This window comes from Asterias rubens, chromosome 13 (genome assembly GCF_902459465.1).
Source record: "Asterias rubens chromosome 13, eAstRub1.3, whole genome shotgun sequence".
NCBI lineage: Eukaryota > Metazoa > Echinodermata > Asteroidea > Forcipulatida > Asteriidae > Asterias > Asterias rubens.
The window spans coordinates 4902258-4918982 of NC_047074.1; the positions used below are offsets into that span (position 1 = coordinate 4902258).

The 16725-nt window shown below is 40.3% G+C and overlaps 1 protein-coding gene across 7 annotated transcripts in view; it reads left to right on the plus strand.

The window, feature by feature from the left end:
• LOC117298332 (guanine nucleotide exchange factor DBS-like) overlaps positions 1–16725 on the plus strand; it is a 95210-nt gene that overhangs the window by 24349 nt on the left and 54136 nt on the right. For 5 of the 7 annotated variants that reach the window (XM_033781521.1, XM_033781523.1, XM_033781517.1 and 2 more), the window contains exons 4-7: positions 1148–1174; positions 5472–5562; positions 7586–7702; positions 8838–8954. In XM_033781521.1, coding sequence (XP_033637412.1) covers positions 1148–1174; positions 5472–5562; positions 7586–7702; positions 8838–8954 — 352 coding nt within the window. The remainder of the gene's footprint in view (positions 1–1147; positions 1175–5471; positions 5563–7585; positions 7703–8837; positions 8955–16725) is intronic. The other 2 variants (XM_033781518.1, XM_033781520.1) reach the window with 2 other exon arrangements.

Sequence of the window (16725 nt, forward strand, 5' to 3'; positions counted from 1 at the left end):
TTAGAAAATGTCCTCTTTGCAAAAATTAGCATTTTGTTATAGGGCTTGTATGTCAACAACCCCCAGGACAAAATTTTGATTTTTTTTGTCCTTTTATTGGGTTTTAAATTCTGTGTAACATAGATTATTTTGAGTGCCAACAAAATATTAATGAAGCCCAGGCTCTGTTTTCTCACTACTATAGTGGGGTGCACCCATAATTGCATTAGATCACTATGAACTGTACCAGAATCAATGATGAGCTCTAGAGGGCGACATAACGCCTCACCAGTAAAAACAAATCTGAAGCTGAGTGTACATTTACAATGTTGGGGAAAGTACAAACATTTGTAAATTAGGATGATGCCAATTGTCACCCCCAGTAAATGTTTCTTTTAAAATGTTTTCACTAAAAGCCACGTACGTAAATAAATCTTTTTGCAAAGCTTTGTAAGAATGCTGTTCGAAAACTTAGACTGTGCCTCGAATGCGGTACGAATTCACATTGAATTCAGTCAGAACGCTCCAGAATAGACGATGTGACCTGTGGCATTAGAGCCAAAAAGCCTGGACTTCCTGCAGGCACGATTTGTTCACAGCCTAATGGAAGGAAACATATAATCTTAAATTTTATGGAGTTGCACTATCCAAATCTTATCAAATTTTGTTATTATGAAAGAGTGCACATCTCTAAACTTGTCCAGCTTTACTTTCATAACTCTTGGATTTATGTGGAAATTATAACACAAAATATACTTTCCCATATGACCAGTGCAGTATGTGCAGTATCTTGCCTGCCAGACTAGCCAAAGAATGTACAAGGTCACACTTACAAATGTATTGTAAACAAAGTTCACATGGTCTGTAGCCACTATGGTTGGAATGTCAAGAATAATGCAAACAGAATGCAGCGTGAATATTAAGAATGTTCTGTGAATGGTGCCCGATAGGGTATAAAATGCTGCTGAATCTAGCATTTTCATCACTCTCAGCCCAACCACCGCCGAGTATGTTGGGGGGGGGGGGGGGGGGGTTAAGGGCTTTGAGAAGGGATTCTTATGCTCTAATAGCTTTGGCTGCAGCTACTACGCTATGCATGTTTGTACTAACACCCTTTCTCGTCTTTTGTTTTTTTATGTATAATGTTTTCTTTTCTGTGAACATGCAGCTATTTCAAAGGCTCGAACCATGCAAGGTATAGTCTTATTAGTGTTTGTGTTGCATCCTTTATTTTTGCCAATTTAACAATTTCTGCTGTCTGGCACCATTTTAAGACTACACAATGCTGCATGTCATAATGTGCTTAGAAAGCTCCTCATTTAATTTGTTGGTATACAATTTTTTGGATGAAAGAATTAATTTTTGGTGAATGGGTTTCATTAAAGGTACAGTATTTATTTGTAATCGGGTGATGGAATTTCATTTGTCAGAGGAACCGGGATTCAAAGCTTTTTGAGTGTTCATGTGCGGGTTTTATAGGGTCTGGTACTTTAAGACACGAAATACAATGTCCACAGATTGACATTAAACTCACACGGTTTGACGATAATGATAGTAGAAAGCTTTCCTTAAAATATTACTTGTTGAGGTGCTGTAGTTTTGAGAAACGAGTAAAACAATGTCAATTTGTTTTTCCCCTTGAAAATAATGAAAATAATGTTCGTCTCACTGAGACAAACATTAATATCAGGACTTGTTTCTCAATGGGTACAGCACCTCAGTAGTAATATTTTAAGGGAAGTTTTCTACCATCATTATCTTCAAACTGTGCAAGTTTAATGTCAATCTGTGGATATTGTGTTTTGTGTCCAACAAAAAGTACCCAGCCCCTTTAAAGCTTTGCATGGTGAGGTGTCAATGTATATTCGGTTTGCAGTAACACCATCTACTTTGTTGTGTAGATTTGTACGATGAGAACTTGTCTTGCTACTTATGTATAAGCAGGACAGTTTTTCAGAGCTAAGCAGACTCCCGAATTCCAAAATCTACATTGTTCTCTGAATAAATTGCAAGACAAGTTCTCAAAGCACAAATCCACGCAGAAAAGAAGATAATTTGACATGGTGACCTTCCAAAAATGGAATCAGTTTTATGAAGTTTGTTTTTATTTTAAAAACTTTTTCATAGAGAGAGACAAAAAAAAAAAAAAAAAGGAATGGGAAATTTTTTACCAAAATGAATGTTCAGAGAATTGACAGAATGTTTGCGGCACACCCCCAAAACTTGCTCTGTATTGGCGTTTACATACCTCCCCCCTTTCACCAAGCCACATATCTACAAAAGGAAGAACATTTTCCAAGCCCGCCCGTACCAAGGATAGTACCTGGGTGCACATCTGTGCAGTTGTTGTTTTATTTTTGGCCAGTTTTTAAATATGTTTTACCAACATTTTATCACTGTGGTCACCAAATGCACAATTGTTTAACATGTTAGTACATGTACATGCAGTGGACACTATTGGTAACTACTCAAAATAAGTTCTAGCATAAAACCCTTTTTTGTAACGAGTCATGGAGAGCTATTGATAGTATAAAACATTGAGAAATGGCTCCCTCTGAAGTAACGTAGTATTCGAGAAAGAAGTAATTTTCCACGATTTTGATTTCGAGACCTTAGAATTAGATTTTGAGGTCTTGGAATCAAGCATCTGAAAGCACACAACTTTGTGTGACAAGGGTTTTTTTTCTTTCATTATTATCTCGCAACTTTGACGACCAATTGAGCGTAAACTTTCACAGTTTTGTTATTTTATGCATTTATTGAGATACACCAAGTGAGAAGACTGGTCTTTGACAATTGCCGATAGTGTCCAGTGTCTTTAAAAATGTAAATAATAGCAAGTTCTTTTATAAGGCTTTTTACAATAACCGTATCAATGCGCTTTAAATAATAGTGCCCTGGTCATTGGGCCATTAACATTCCTTTAATCTTTCTCAGCTCCCTGGAGAGTATACAGCCCCGAGCTACCGGGTGCTCTAAATGCTTTGCAAACCCAATAGCAAGCTACCTGCAAGTCAGTCGTCCGACTGACTACAAAATATTAAGGGGGCCTCGAAGTTGTTTCAGGCAATCAAAACCTTTCGCTGTTAGACAAATTTAGCAGATATACAGGTCATGCAACTTAAAGTGGTCAATTCACAAAAGGGTTCAAGACTTGATCCTAACTGTATAACATGTTCTAGGTGTTATTGACACTGTCTAAAAAGAGATGCTTGCCTAACTAAATGACATTAAACTTATTAAAGGAACGTTACAGAATTGGTAAGAAACCAACATCGTGAAGATCACAGATTTACATCAAATTTGCACGGTCTAATGATGATGATAGAAGAAAACATCCCTTGAAATATTTCTGTCAGAAATTTCATATTTGATGAGAAATAAACAAGCTCATTTCGTGTTTAGAGTTTATCGCTCACTGAGCGTTTTATTTATTTAATTTTTGGCATCGATGCAGTGCAAAATTTGTAATCGGTTTTTCACTATACTTTCGTGACCCAGATGGCCGATTGATCTCGAACTTCTACAGGTTTGTCAGTTAATGTATATGGTGGATTAACAAAGTGCTTGTAACACTGCCAGCAACTTTTTTGCTAGCAAAACCAATTCTGTAATGTTCCTTTAATCTAAACACTAAGGTATTTGTAGAGGAATAAAAAATAGTAAGTAACTAATCATGTGCCATGACAAAGCATCTAATTACAATAACAGGCACGGACCATGTACTTTTTTATCCCAATAAAGTTTTTTTTTTTAATCATTTCCTTTCAGTAATGGTTTGTGGGATTCATGCCTTATCACAAATTTATCAAATGCTCCAAAGTCTCTCATTGTGTTGTGCTGTATTCAGAATCTGAGAGCCAAACTGACCATGCTTTGAGCTTGCTCCTTTTACTCTATGATCTCAGCATCAAACACTATAAGTTTACACTCCGGCTTCCCTATCTCCCTCCACGATGTTGTTGCCAGGAGGGCATACATGTACCATGCAATAAGAGCCAACATTGACCGGGGGTAGCTAGAATGTATGTACAGGGCTACAATCCCGGCAAAAATGCTTGGGCCACCCGTTTGAAACATGACTATAAACAATCCCTCCCCCCTTGCGCTTATTGCTGATGGAAGCGCATACTGCGCAATAAGAGCCAACATTGACAGGGGGTAGCTAGAATGTACAGGGCTACAATCCTGATGAAAATTGCTTGGGCCACCCGTTCGAAACATGACTATAAACATTCTCCCCCCCCCATCCCTCCTCCCCCACTCAATATTGATGGAAGTGCATACTGCGCAATGAGAGCCAACATTGAAAGGGGGCACAGGGCCTTGGTGCGGGGGGTGGGGGGGGGCATTCAGATATGGCCGGGATTGTAGCTCAGTGGTCTAGACATCTCTCTGGAATGGCAAAGGTCCTGGGCTCAAATCTTATCAGTAATTCTGAGTACTGACTGAGTATTCAGTGCTTAACACAAATCAGTGTGAAACACAAAACTTAGTATCCCGAAGCAAATTGAAAATAAATTGTTGCAGTTTACCTGCTCCTAATATATGATTTGAACCTATTTATTCGGCTAGCCTGAATTAATCTGACGTCACACTTTGAGTGTCGTAATAAGTGCCAGAGACTGGCCTCTAGTGTACACGTAGATTTAGGTCCAGCTTCAACTTTCGCCTACAATCCTGGCCAAAATGCTTGGGCCACCCATTCCTAACGTTACAATAACCATTCCCTGTCCACTTACCCCTGACAATAAACATTCTCTCCCCCGTTCCCCCGCTCGGTGTTGACTGGAACACAGAAGACTGTGAAACAATGAGAACCAACGTTGGAAGGGGGCCCAACGAGGTAGTGTATGGTCGGGATGGTAGCTACAATTCGGGCCAAACTGGTTGGGACACTTTAGAATTGTTATCAGAAGGTTGAAGTCACATCCCCTGGTCCCCTACCACTTGTTACCAGGAGGGCTTACCATACAATGAGAACCAATATTGTCATTGAGGTTGGTGTCCGGGAGGAGCTACCGGGCAAGGCCAGTGTTCTAGTGGTATGACATCTACTCTGGAATAGCAAAGGTGTTGGGTTTGAATCCCAGCCGAGTAATATACTGAGTGAAAGCACCAAGTATACAGTGCTTTAAAGCCCAGTTCATACTTTTTGCGAATGTGAATGCAATACGAATTTTGACGTCACAGGGCTGTTTTTGCAGCGAATGTTTCGACGGAATTGAGCACAAATCAACTGATGCAAATTATTTGCAGGAAGTATGAACTAGGCTTAACTCATCGGTGTGGGATGAAACACAAATAACAGTCTATATCCCTGATGCAAATTTAACATCCATAAGCCTTTTTGAGATATGGCGGACACAATGTTAAAACACAAAAAGGTTTGGGTAAATTTGTGTGTATACACCCAAACCAAACAGTACACGCCTATCACGTCCGCCATAACTCAAAAAAGCTTATTAATTTATCTCTTCACTATTTTGTAGCATGCTTGACATGGACAAGGGATTCGTCCTCCTGGTAGACAAGCGGAGTGAAACATGGGGAGCTGTCAAGTCGGCTCTCGTAAGGATAGCGGTAAGGAGACTCATGTCTTAAAGTTTTGTAAATTGTAATGTAAATTATAATGTTACGGTTCACAGTATTGCACAGGATTGGTAGAGCTGAGAAAATAGTCACAAACAGTGTACATGGTTTGTGTGATCAACCATGTTTAACATGAAATAACAAACCTGTGAAAATTTGGGCCTAATTTTGTTTGACGCCCTACATGGAAAGTGTAAGTTTTCAAAATGATAAATTGTTATTGTTTTATTTTTCTTGAAACCAAGGATGCCTCATAAGTGAACTTATTCACTGTGGCTCGCAAGCCTGAGGAAACCTGTAAATAAGGCTGAATAAGAAACACAGGGATTAACCTCAAGTCTTGCACAATAAGTTTCTGGTTTCTTTTAGATGCACTTCATGTACACATGATCTGTGGCGAAATGTCCCATCCGAAGGACAAAACAATGGGTGCGTTCGATGAGTTTCCCTGTGTCGACCCCACTGTGCTCATTCGGGTGAGCCCCTGACAAGAGCTAATCGAACGACGTCATGCACCCCTGGCCAGCCCCTAGTTCCACAAGCAGGGCATTTGGGGCTGACCGGGGTGAGCCCCTAGAATGACGTCAAAGCTATCCGAACGTACTGGGGCAGACCGGGGTCGACCCGGGGAAGCTAATCAATCGCAGCCCAGTAATTGTTAAGTGTCTTGCTTAAAGACACGTGCCACAACAGGGTCTTGAACTCACACTCTGCTGATCAGAAACACCAGAGCTTGAGACCGGTGCTCTTAATCGCTCGGCCACGATACGCCAAAGAGCGTCAGTCGCTGATTGAAAAAAAAAAAAGGAACTCAGTCAGTGCCAAAGCTGAAGCTGAAGCCTTGGTTTCAGCCATTAGTGTGGATCCCTGACTCCAATTCAGATATCAAATGAAGCATTTTGAAAGGCACCTTGCTATTTTAGATTCAAGCCTCATTGTGGTATATATCCAAAGGCTGTTATCTACATCTGTCGGCACAGACTGAGATGGCTTCTGTTTTATGCTTTCGTTTAGTTTTCACAGCACTTGAGCATGCTCAAATGTTTTGTATATTATTTTTATTGTCATGTTGTAGCATGTTTATTATTTATTCCTAACTGTTATTTATTTGTTTTGTATCCCCCTTTTTCATTATCCATGTTGTCTGTTCCTTCTCCACTTTGCACTTGTTCCTTCCATTATGCATGCCATTATTGATGTTTCATTGATGCATCTTATTGCATGGTTGTTTTGTGCATTCACATCTTCCACTTTCACTGCACATATTTCGATAATTTTACCTTATTCATACTTTCCTTTTACTTTTTGCTCCATTTGCTCATTCTCCTCTCTTGTCTTCCCCATTCGCCTCTTTCGTATGCATTTTTGCCTTCCCTATTTTTGCTTTTTCCATTCTTGCCATTCCTGTACTTGCCTCTTCTTGCCTTTCCCATTTTGGCTTTGTCTTTCCCATTCTTGCCTTCCCTGTACATGCACTTTGCCGTACATATTCTTGGCTTTCCTATTTTTGCCTTGTTTTTCCCATTTTTGCCTTTTCTTTCCCATTCCTAATGATCCCATTCTTTCCCATTCTTGCATTTTCCATTCTTTCCCATTCATGTCTTTCCCATTCTTTTCCATTCTTGCCTTTCCCATTCTTTCCCATTCTTGCCTTTCCCATTCTTTCCCATTCTTTCCCATTCTTGCCTTTCCCATTCTTTCCCATTCTTGCCTTTCCCATTCTTTCCAGTTCTTGCCTTTCCCATTCTTTCCCATTCTTTCCCATTCATGTCTTTCCCATTCTTTCCCATTCTTGCCTTTCCCATTCTTTCCCGTTCTTGCCTTTCCCATTCTTATCTTTCTTGTTAAACCGGTCTCCCCACTCCATCAAACCATCTCGTCACCTCAACCCTCTTGCATCTACATCTTCCTGCACTGCACGCTGTGGTTTCGTGGATTGGTGTTATTGCATCCCTCCTCTGGCTCGAAACTCCCATCTGACTGGCCCAACATCTTTACCTTGGCGTTCCTGTAGCAGGGATATTTTCCCGGGATCATCCAGCAAGTGTACGTCCTCAAACCGAAAAGCTTCTTCCAGAAGAAACTTTCGGATCTTCGCTTCAAATTCTCCAAAGATGAGTTCAAATTTCAGGTAAGAACTGGACTTAGGTATCATACTACCCTATGGTACCCCCATTTATGTATTTTTACCGCATTAAATTAGCTGCAAAGGTTTTAGTCCCCCAAGTATTTTCTTTGTCAAAAACTAAAGGTAGAATTTCAGAAAGCAACAGATTCATGATTCAGTCAGGATTTCATAGATTGATAAAATAAATTACAATTTGCGCAGTGTTTGCTTTGTTTTGACTTGTTAATAGTCACCACAAGAGGGAGCTATACATGTACACCAGAGTTGTGGATTGAAGGAGTTGGGACAACTGATGATTTAAAGCATTTTTTTTGGAATAAAAACATGCATGTGGGCATACAGGATGCCAGACTAGACTGCACAATGGGTTGTGTTTCATTTAGACCAAAAATGGCGTCCAGCAACCACATGATCAACAAAAACTGGTTCCTCCATGTCGCAACTCTCTCAATACGCAGCTCTGAAATAAACCATGTAAGATATAAGAACGATGTTCTTAATCATGTGGAGCAAAACCAACATGAAGGGAGAGGGAGAGGGGGATCTTGATCTGGATATGTTACACTCCGATAAAAACGGATACCCGCATCGCATCAGAGTTGAAGAGGGGGGTGGAGAGGGGGGTTAAACCTACGTACGTAGTAGGCTTTGGTCCAAAGTAAATACCAACGCTATTTTAAAGAGGCGCCAGTTTAGTACATTACATTCCTGCCATCTCGGAAACAATGTCTGACATTTAAGAAATATACGCAAACATGTACAAAGCAGCGTTGCCTAGCCTGAGCCAGCGAACTGTCCCTCTAATAGCCCCATTTCCCCCATTCCAATCTTCATGTACAATAATAGCGTGTGAGATGACTCACTACCTCAGTCCCCTTACCGTGACACAAAAACAAAAATTGCTGTACATGAAACGGCGACCTGCATCAAATCTACAGCTCACTCATATTAGCTGCACTTCCTGCCTATCATATAGAAGGTCTCTTCAAAAGAAGTGTAACTTGCACAAGCACCCGTTTTATGTTTTGTTAGCTTTCTAATAATTAAAGCCCGAGATAAACATCTGCACTATCTCTCCGAAATTCTTGATCTGAATCTTTTTTTCCTTTTTTTCGCGGGTTATGGAAATAATTCTCAGGTGCTTTTACTGGACTCTGTGAAGGAGCTTCACGCTATCATCGACTCGACGCAACTGACTAAAGATTTCGAGGGAACCATCTGCTTTGATCTGACTTCATGGATTGAAGATAGAATGGTAAGTCGGCCATTTTAGACAATGACGTCTGCCTGTGAGCCATTGTTAAACAATGGCTATGGCTCTGGCTGTGTCGGCCATTTTGAGGGTCTCGGTGCCAAACGCAGCAGGGCTTCAAAATGGCTAACAGAGACCAAGCCAAAGACGACACAAACATTTGGACAAGATCCATATTTACTTTTTAACGACAATTGACAAAGCTAAACCGTCTCTTCATGTGACATAATCAACCTCTTATACAACCTTTCAAAGCCAATTCACAAGTGTTCTGTAAGTTAGAGATTTCCGCTCAGGTTCTTTCAATTTAAGAGGATTGGTGTTTTTTGGCATAGATTCTTGAAAGTCGTTAGGAGAAGTCGATGAACGATTGTCATTTTGAAGCTACTATTCGTTTACTCATCAAGTACTTATACAGGGTTTTCTGTTCAACGGCTGGAAAAAAGCCTCTGAATTGTGAGGAAGCCATACTGTTTTTCTATTTATATGTATCCTTGGTGCCAGAGAGAGGCTGGAAGGAAAGTAGTCTGGTTCCTTGATTATGGTGTGTGATTGAAATTCAGGCAGTACTTATCACGATTTTCTGTTAATTGGCTGATGAAAAGGCACTGTTGTGAAAAAGCCATGTTGTCTTTCTGTTACACATGTACACATCCTTAGCACAAGAGTGAGGCTAGTGGGAAGGTAGTCTGGTTCCTTTATCGTAAGTTTGTCTGGGTATCAAACAGTGGTCAGCTGACCAAGTGCCAGTTAAAGGCAATGGACACTATTGGTAATTACTCAAACAAATTGTTAGCATAAAATTTACTTGGTAACAAGCAATTGAAAGCTGTTGATTGTACATGTATAAAACATTGTGAGAAACGGTTCCCTCTGAAGTGGCGTAGTTTTTGAGAAGTAATTGTGCAACAAGGGTGTTTTTTTCTTCCATTATTCTCTCGCAATTTCAAACGACCAGTTGAGGTCAAACTTTCACTGATTTGTTATATTGAGAAATGGCTCCCTCTGAAGTGACGTAGTTTTGAGAAAGAAGTAATTGTGCGACAAGGGTGTTTTTTTCTTCCATTATTCTCTCGCAATTTCAACGACCAATTGAGGTCAAACTTTCACAGATTTGTTATTTTATGCATTTTTTGAGATACACCAAGTGAGAAGACTGGTCAAAGGTGTCCAGTGCCTTAAACAATAATCCGCTGGTAAAATACCAGTTAAATCACCCGGGGACCAGTCAAAAGTTTCTCCAAGTGGTCCAGCTGGCTAGCTCAGCGTTTAAAAGCAAGATCCCTGTTGACAAGTGAAAAAGCTGACAAGTTAAGTGGTCCTGCTGGATAGTCACTGACAAAGTTAAGGGCAAAGCTGGTCTTGGTGCAAGGCGTTGTTATTCATCTTCACCACTCATCTAGCGTGATCCCATGCTCCACTTCTTCTTGCCGCGCTCATTACTATAGAACGTTAGCGCAGGCGCTGTTGGAAAACTTCAAGATAACCCCACCACACCACACTCTTGCTGGTGGGATCGCGGCTTACAGAAACGCCCTCTATTGGTGAAATAGTTGCGACGTGTGTAGCGTTGTTGAGTGTATGGGGCCTACGGTATTACCATAGAGGTTGACCAACTCACCAAGAACGTCTTGTATCAAGACTAGGGCAAACTCTGCAAATGAATTTAGTTGATGTCTTCTGTAGATATACATCCCCGAATGCACTTCTTTTCCATTTACCTTTAATAAATATTTTAAGGGGGAGGGGATAGTAGTGTCAAATGATGTTTGAAATACAACCAGAAGAGCCTTAACAATAAATAATATTATAATATAATGAAGTCTTACATGTATATAGCGCATGTATCTACCAAACAAGGTACTCAAGGCACTGAGTATATACAAACTTTCGGAAAGGTTATTGCAGTGATGGATTCTGAGAACCAACTATGTAGCACCTTATAAGGGTTTACAAGGTGCTCCGGCGCATACAGCAGCCACAGCCAGGTACACCAGGGAGAACCCCTTCCCTTTTCGATAAGTGCACTGGCTTCTTTTACATGCGTTACACAACACATGTGACCAACAACTTAACGTCCCATCCGAAGTACGAAGCAATGGCTAAATGTCTTGCTTAAGGACACAAGTGTCACGGCTGGGGACTGGAACCCACACTCTGCTGATCAGAAACACCAGAGTTTGAATTGGATGCTCCGCTCAGCCAGGACACTTAATGGATATATGGCTGTGTGTGCCCTCTATGTTAGAAATGGACAAACACTTAATAGGTGAATAGCCAAAATCATGGGTACACTTTTTGTTACGAATAAACCAAACAAAAGATTTAATAGGTTTTCATAGGTATTGAGTAAACTTTTTGCAGATCTTGTAAATGGTGTTGTTTGAAGCTTTGCATGGTCTGGAGAATAAGAGTAACTATAAATATAAATATGAATAGTAAACTTGCGGGTACAACCATGGGTAAAAACTCTTTTGAAGGAGTGCAGGTCTTGTGTTTGACAAACTCAAGTTTTTTTTATTCATTTTTGACACAGCAATTGTTAATATTGATGTATAAACAACATTGAGATTACTGCTTCATCAGTTTCAAACCATTGTTCATAACATGTACTCGACAAAAATGTGTAGCCAAGATTGTGGCAGTGCACTTTTACAATCTGACATGTACGTGTTTGTTCAGGGATTAGCAATTTCAGATTATTATCTGAATTCAGACATTTTTATATCTGCCAATCGAGAAAAAAATAGCTGTTATTTTCTCGATGTATAACAAAATCCTGTTCTTTTATGGTGAGTATGGTGATTATAAAAGCACCTTGAAATCTGTATCTCCAGGGGTTGCCACCGAGTAGGTGAAAATGCCATCATTGCTACTGAAATTTAGAGCATGGTTTCAGACATTTTAGTGAGCAAAGACTGTACCAAACTGACGGCTGAGCTGCAATTTGCTGCTCGCCAAAATGGCTGCTCATGCGATTTTTCTCAATGAGGCTTAGACCATTTCTGAACTGGCATATACATGTACAGCTATATGTACGGCTACGGCTGTTGCTGAGTGTATTGCTAAGGAGTCCTATACCTCAATGCATGATGATGCGGAAATCTAGCTGTAGCCACCAATTCGGCCACGGCCTTAAAGGCAGTGGACACTATTGGTAATTACTCAAAATAAAACCTTTCTTGGTGACGAGTAATGGGGAGAGGTTGATTGTATAAAACATTGTGAGAAACGGCTCCCTCTAAAGTGCCATAGTTTCCGAGAAAGAAGTAATTTTCCACGAATTTGATTTCGAGACCTCCGATTTAGAACTTGAGGTCTAGAAATCAACCATCTGAACGCGCACACCTTTGTGTGACAAGGGTGTTTTTTTCTTTCATTCATATCTCGCAAGTTCGATGACCGATTGAGCTCAAATTTTCACCAGTTTGTTATTTTATGTATAATTGTTGAGATACACCAACTATGAAGGCTATTCTTTGACAACTACCAATAGTGTCCACTGCCTTTAACACAGGAAGATACTGATGTACATGTATATGTACATGTACAAAGCATTCTTCTTGCTCATTTTCCTTTGAGTGTACAATATTATATTTAGCTTCCACTCTGAAATTCAACGCCTCGGGCACTGTCACAAATAACAAAATCTGTTCGTTATTGGAAAGGTGTACAGCCATTGATCAATATCTAATCAATCCGAAATAAATGCCAGCATTTTTCACAGAATTCCAAATAATGAGTTGGAATAATTTAGGTTGCACTATTTTTAGAGGCTTTTACAAGGCCAGAGAGTTTGATGTGCTATTAATAGACTGTCCACTCACCTTAAAATGATGGGGGTGACTTGCCCCCGTATTTTCCTTCTCCCTGATCCTTCGACCTCCTGAATCGATGAACACATGACAACCACTCAGCAGTGGCTGAATGAGCATGCCAGGGTCACGTAGTGATCGTTTCACATACATAGATGAGGGCCCTGAGAATAAGGTCGCCAGCATGTCCTATGTTTTAAATATAGAGGATTTTCAGTCAGTCCACACCTGTTCAGGTTTCCGATTTCCCTGGCGTCATTCTCTCCTGACGATTGGGGGACGGTTGGGTACCACCTGGAATGTTCTGAGGAGTTGAGGTGGGGGCAAGGAGGTTAAGGGGGGGGGGGGGGAGAACAACATGTTATTTTGACCCCTGAGGGACAGGGAGGAGGGGAGGGAAGGACTGGGGCAGTGGTGATGAGGGAGGGGGGAAATCGGTGATTGGTGGTTTGGACTCGGGACAACCAAGTTTCTGCTGGAACGTCATCAAGTTAGGAAGCTTTCCTTTTCTGAACATGACATTTTCTTTGACCTTTTGGGGTTTCATGAGATTAGGGGTGATACAATGGCCTCATGGTGGGTTGTTTGAGGCCCTTGTGGGCATTTATAATGGTGTCATCAACTTGTACATTAGCTCCTAGTGTTGTGCATCGTTGTTTAATTTGCGACGAGTTTAAACGAAATTCGGATGATCCGTTTAATTTATTATTTTTTGCAGAGGTGAACATTTTTAAGCAATATTTCATGCTTAAGCAGAGCTATGACATGACAATAGACCATGATTAAAAGAACCACTCACAAGTTTATAGCATATGCCATCTGCGCTGTTTATGGTAAGCAGCTATTGAGAACTTCTGCCATGGGCCCAATTTCATAAATCCTATAAGCACAAAAACTTGATAAGCACAGAAGTGTTGCTTAATACAACATGTTACTCACAAAAATTACAGTAAGTTAGCTTTGTTGCAATTGGTACCCCACTCAATTTTTGCTTAGCAAAGAAATTTGCTAAGCAGTTTTACATGCTTAACAGCTTTATGAAATACATGGTCTGACCTGTAAGCAGAAATACCTGCTTATAGGCTTCATAAATTTGGCCAACAGCGAGAGTTCCTTCGGCTTTTTGAAGCGGTAAAATGTTTTCAGTCGTGCTGCGTTGACTCATTTTACAGCCGTGTTATCCACTTCAGCCAATCAGTTGCTTGTTCTAAAAGCATCGATTGAAGTACATATGTAGAAACTCAAGTGAATTACATCATTGCCCATACTGCTACAAGACGTCCGCAGGTTATCAGTTGTAATTAACCGGATTTTATGGATGAATTCCCATTTTAAAATAGGGCTGCCCTGTGCCCCCCCCTTTCCTTTAAGTCGATTTCATAGACAAGCATGCCTAAGCAGAAAATAAGGCTTCTGCTAAGTAAAGATAAGCATGATGCATGTACCTGTCACTGATACTACACGTGAAGTGGTAACTTTTTTTCTGGTAAACATAATATTGTTGTGCTTAGTTAGTTATTGTGCTTAAGAAGCTCTATGAAATGGGGCACTAATCAGAGCAATACATTATTTTTCTTAACCGTTTGTTTGTATTGGAAGTTTTCTGAAAATAAATTGACCTTTTTTACCCAGAGATAAATGCTGAACTTTTCCTTTTCATGTATGACTGTATTAGAGCATGGATTGAACCAGCTTCACTAAGCCACTCATTATGCCGAAAATGGAAACGAGCAATTAACAAAACAAACAAACAAACAAACAAGCAAACAGACAAACAAACAAACAAACAAACAAACTGTAGCCACTGAGGAACGCCTTTGCGCTGTACGCGCACGAACATCACCATGATGAACAGAGTCAAAGATTCATGTTGTTTTGATTTGAGATTTCATGGCAAATTCTGACCCGACTCTAACATGTCTAGAGCAATTAACAAAACAAACAAACAAACAAACAAACAAACAAACAAACAAACAAACAAACAAACAAACAAACAAACAAACAAACAAACAAACAAACAAACAAACAAACAAACAAACAAACAAACAAACAAACAAACAAACAAACAAACAAACAAACAAACAAACAAACAAACAAACAAACAAACAAACAAACAACGCCATCGCTGTTTGCAGAGCGACAAGCAGTTTGTGCACATGCGCTGATTTTTAGTTATATCTAGCGCCCTCTGGTGGTTATAGGTTTGGTTATGAGTAAACACGATCGGGTTTTGAGGAACAAGGTAATTATTTGTACCTTTGTTGGCGTTTTTATGGGCCGATCATGAGTTTTCTTGTTGAAAAAACAAGCTCAGGAGGGAAGACTGACTCATTGTGAACAGGCACATGATTATTAAAACTGAGCAAACCTCAAAGGAGCCTCGTGGAAAGCCATTTAGAAAAGGGTTGTTAACACACACTGTGGTCGCGTTTTCGCTGTTGTTAATGAATTTTCTATTCAACACACGGTGTGCCTTGGCTACCAACAAGTAATGTTGCTAGGGCCAGGAGATTGTGTACAAACGTCACTATGCACAACGCGCAACGGAATCCCCAGAAATCTTGTTTGCCGTAGTAAAACCCGTGGGGGAATCCCTCCATTTTAAGACAAAGTACGGGGTTTGCTCATTTGCTAAAGTAATAATTAGGTTAAGGAAGGTTTAACTTGTTACATCTTACTTTCCACGTATAGAGAAAAACTCATCTTCATGAAGAAAATCCGCCTCCAAATCTGTAAATTTGTTAGCCTGCGCACGTCTTGTTTGAAACAAACTTTGGCACAGATTTCCCCAAATGTCGCGGGGTTCCGTCATCGCTCTGATTATTCTTTACTACATAAGTTTGCGGACAATAAGTTCTTCATGACCCCCTTTAGTATGAATATTCAGTATGTAAAGGGGGTTTTTATCAATGAAATATGGGCACAAATGTGCTGGAGGTCACGCTTACTGTATATGTATTTCGAAATGACCACAGAATTTTTGTGCATGCGCGCAAACCGCATGTCGCTCACAGGGATTTTTATACAGTGGTGGCGCGCTGTACTCGCAAGGACGTCACCATGATGAAGATTCATGTTGTTTTTATGTGAGATTTCATGGCAACCTCTTACCTGACTCTAACTTGTCTAGACTACAGGATGTTTCACTTAGGCTATCAACGGCACCCATCCAGGCAGGCAAAGGGGGGGGGGGAAGGGGGAAGGGGATGGGGCCGGGGGCGAGGGTTGGTTAAAACACATCAACCCCTAGAATACAGGGTGGTGATAACAGCAGCATTTTATGTCAAACTGTTTACTTTTTAAAGCGTCGAGAGCAATTAGGATTGGACGTCAATTGCACTGAGTGATTGGCCCACATGCCTGGTTATCCATCCAGTCTTGACCTGTGAAATTATCGGCTACATTCAACCACTTGTGATAATTAGTTTGTGTGTGTGGAAACTGTTTCAAGGTTCTATAATGGATTTTTAAGGGCATCATTTTGGATTTTGGGTATGGAAAATAAATATCGGCAACTAAAAGATTTTTCTTTGTTGAGTGGTGGAAGTCTTAGGGGAGTAGAACAAAAGTTTTGGTGCGTTTAATGCGCTAAAAAACTGTTCCTGGCAAGTAGATACACACATTGTGTTACCGCAAACCAAATATATATTAATACCCCACCATGCAATGCCTCAAATCCCTTAAAGGCAGTGGACACTATTGGTAATTACTCAAAATAATTAATAGCGTAAAACCTTTCTTGGTGACGAGTAATGGGGAGAGGTTGATGGTATAAAACATTGTGAGAAATGGCTCCCTCTGAAGTGCCATAGTTTTTCGAGAAAGAAGTAATTTTCCACGAAGTTTAGAACTTGAGGTCTCAACTATCTAAATGCACACAACTTCGTGTGACAAGGGTATTTTTTCTTTCATTATTATCTGGCAAGTTCGATGACCGATTGAGCTCAAATTTTCACAGG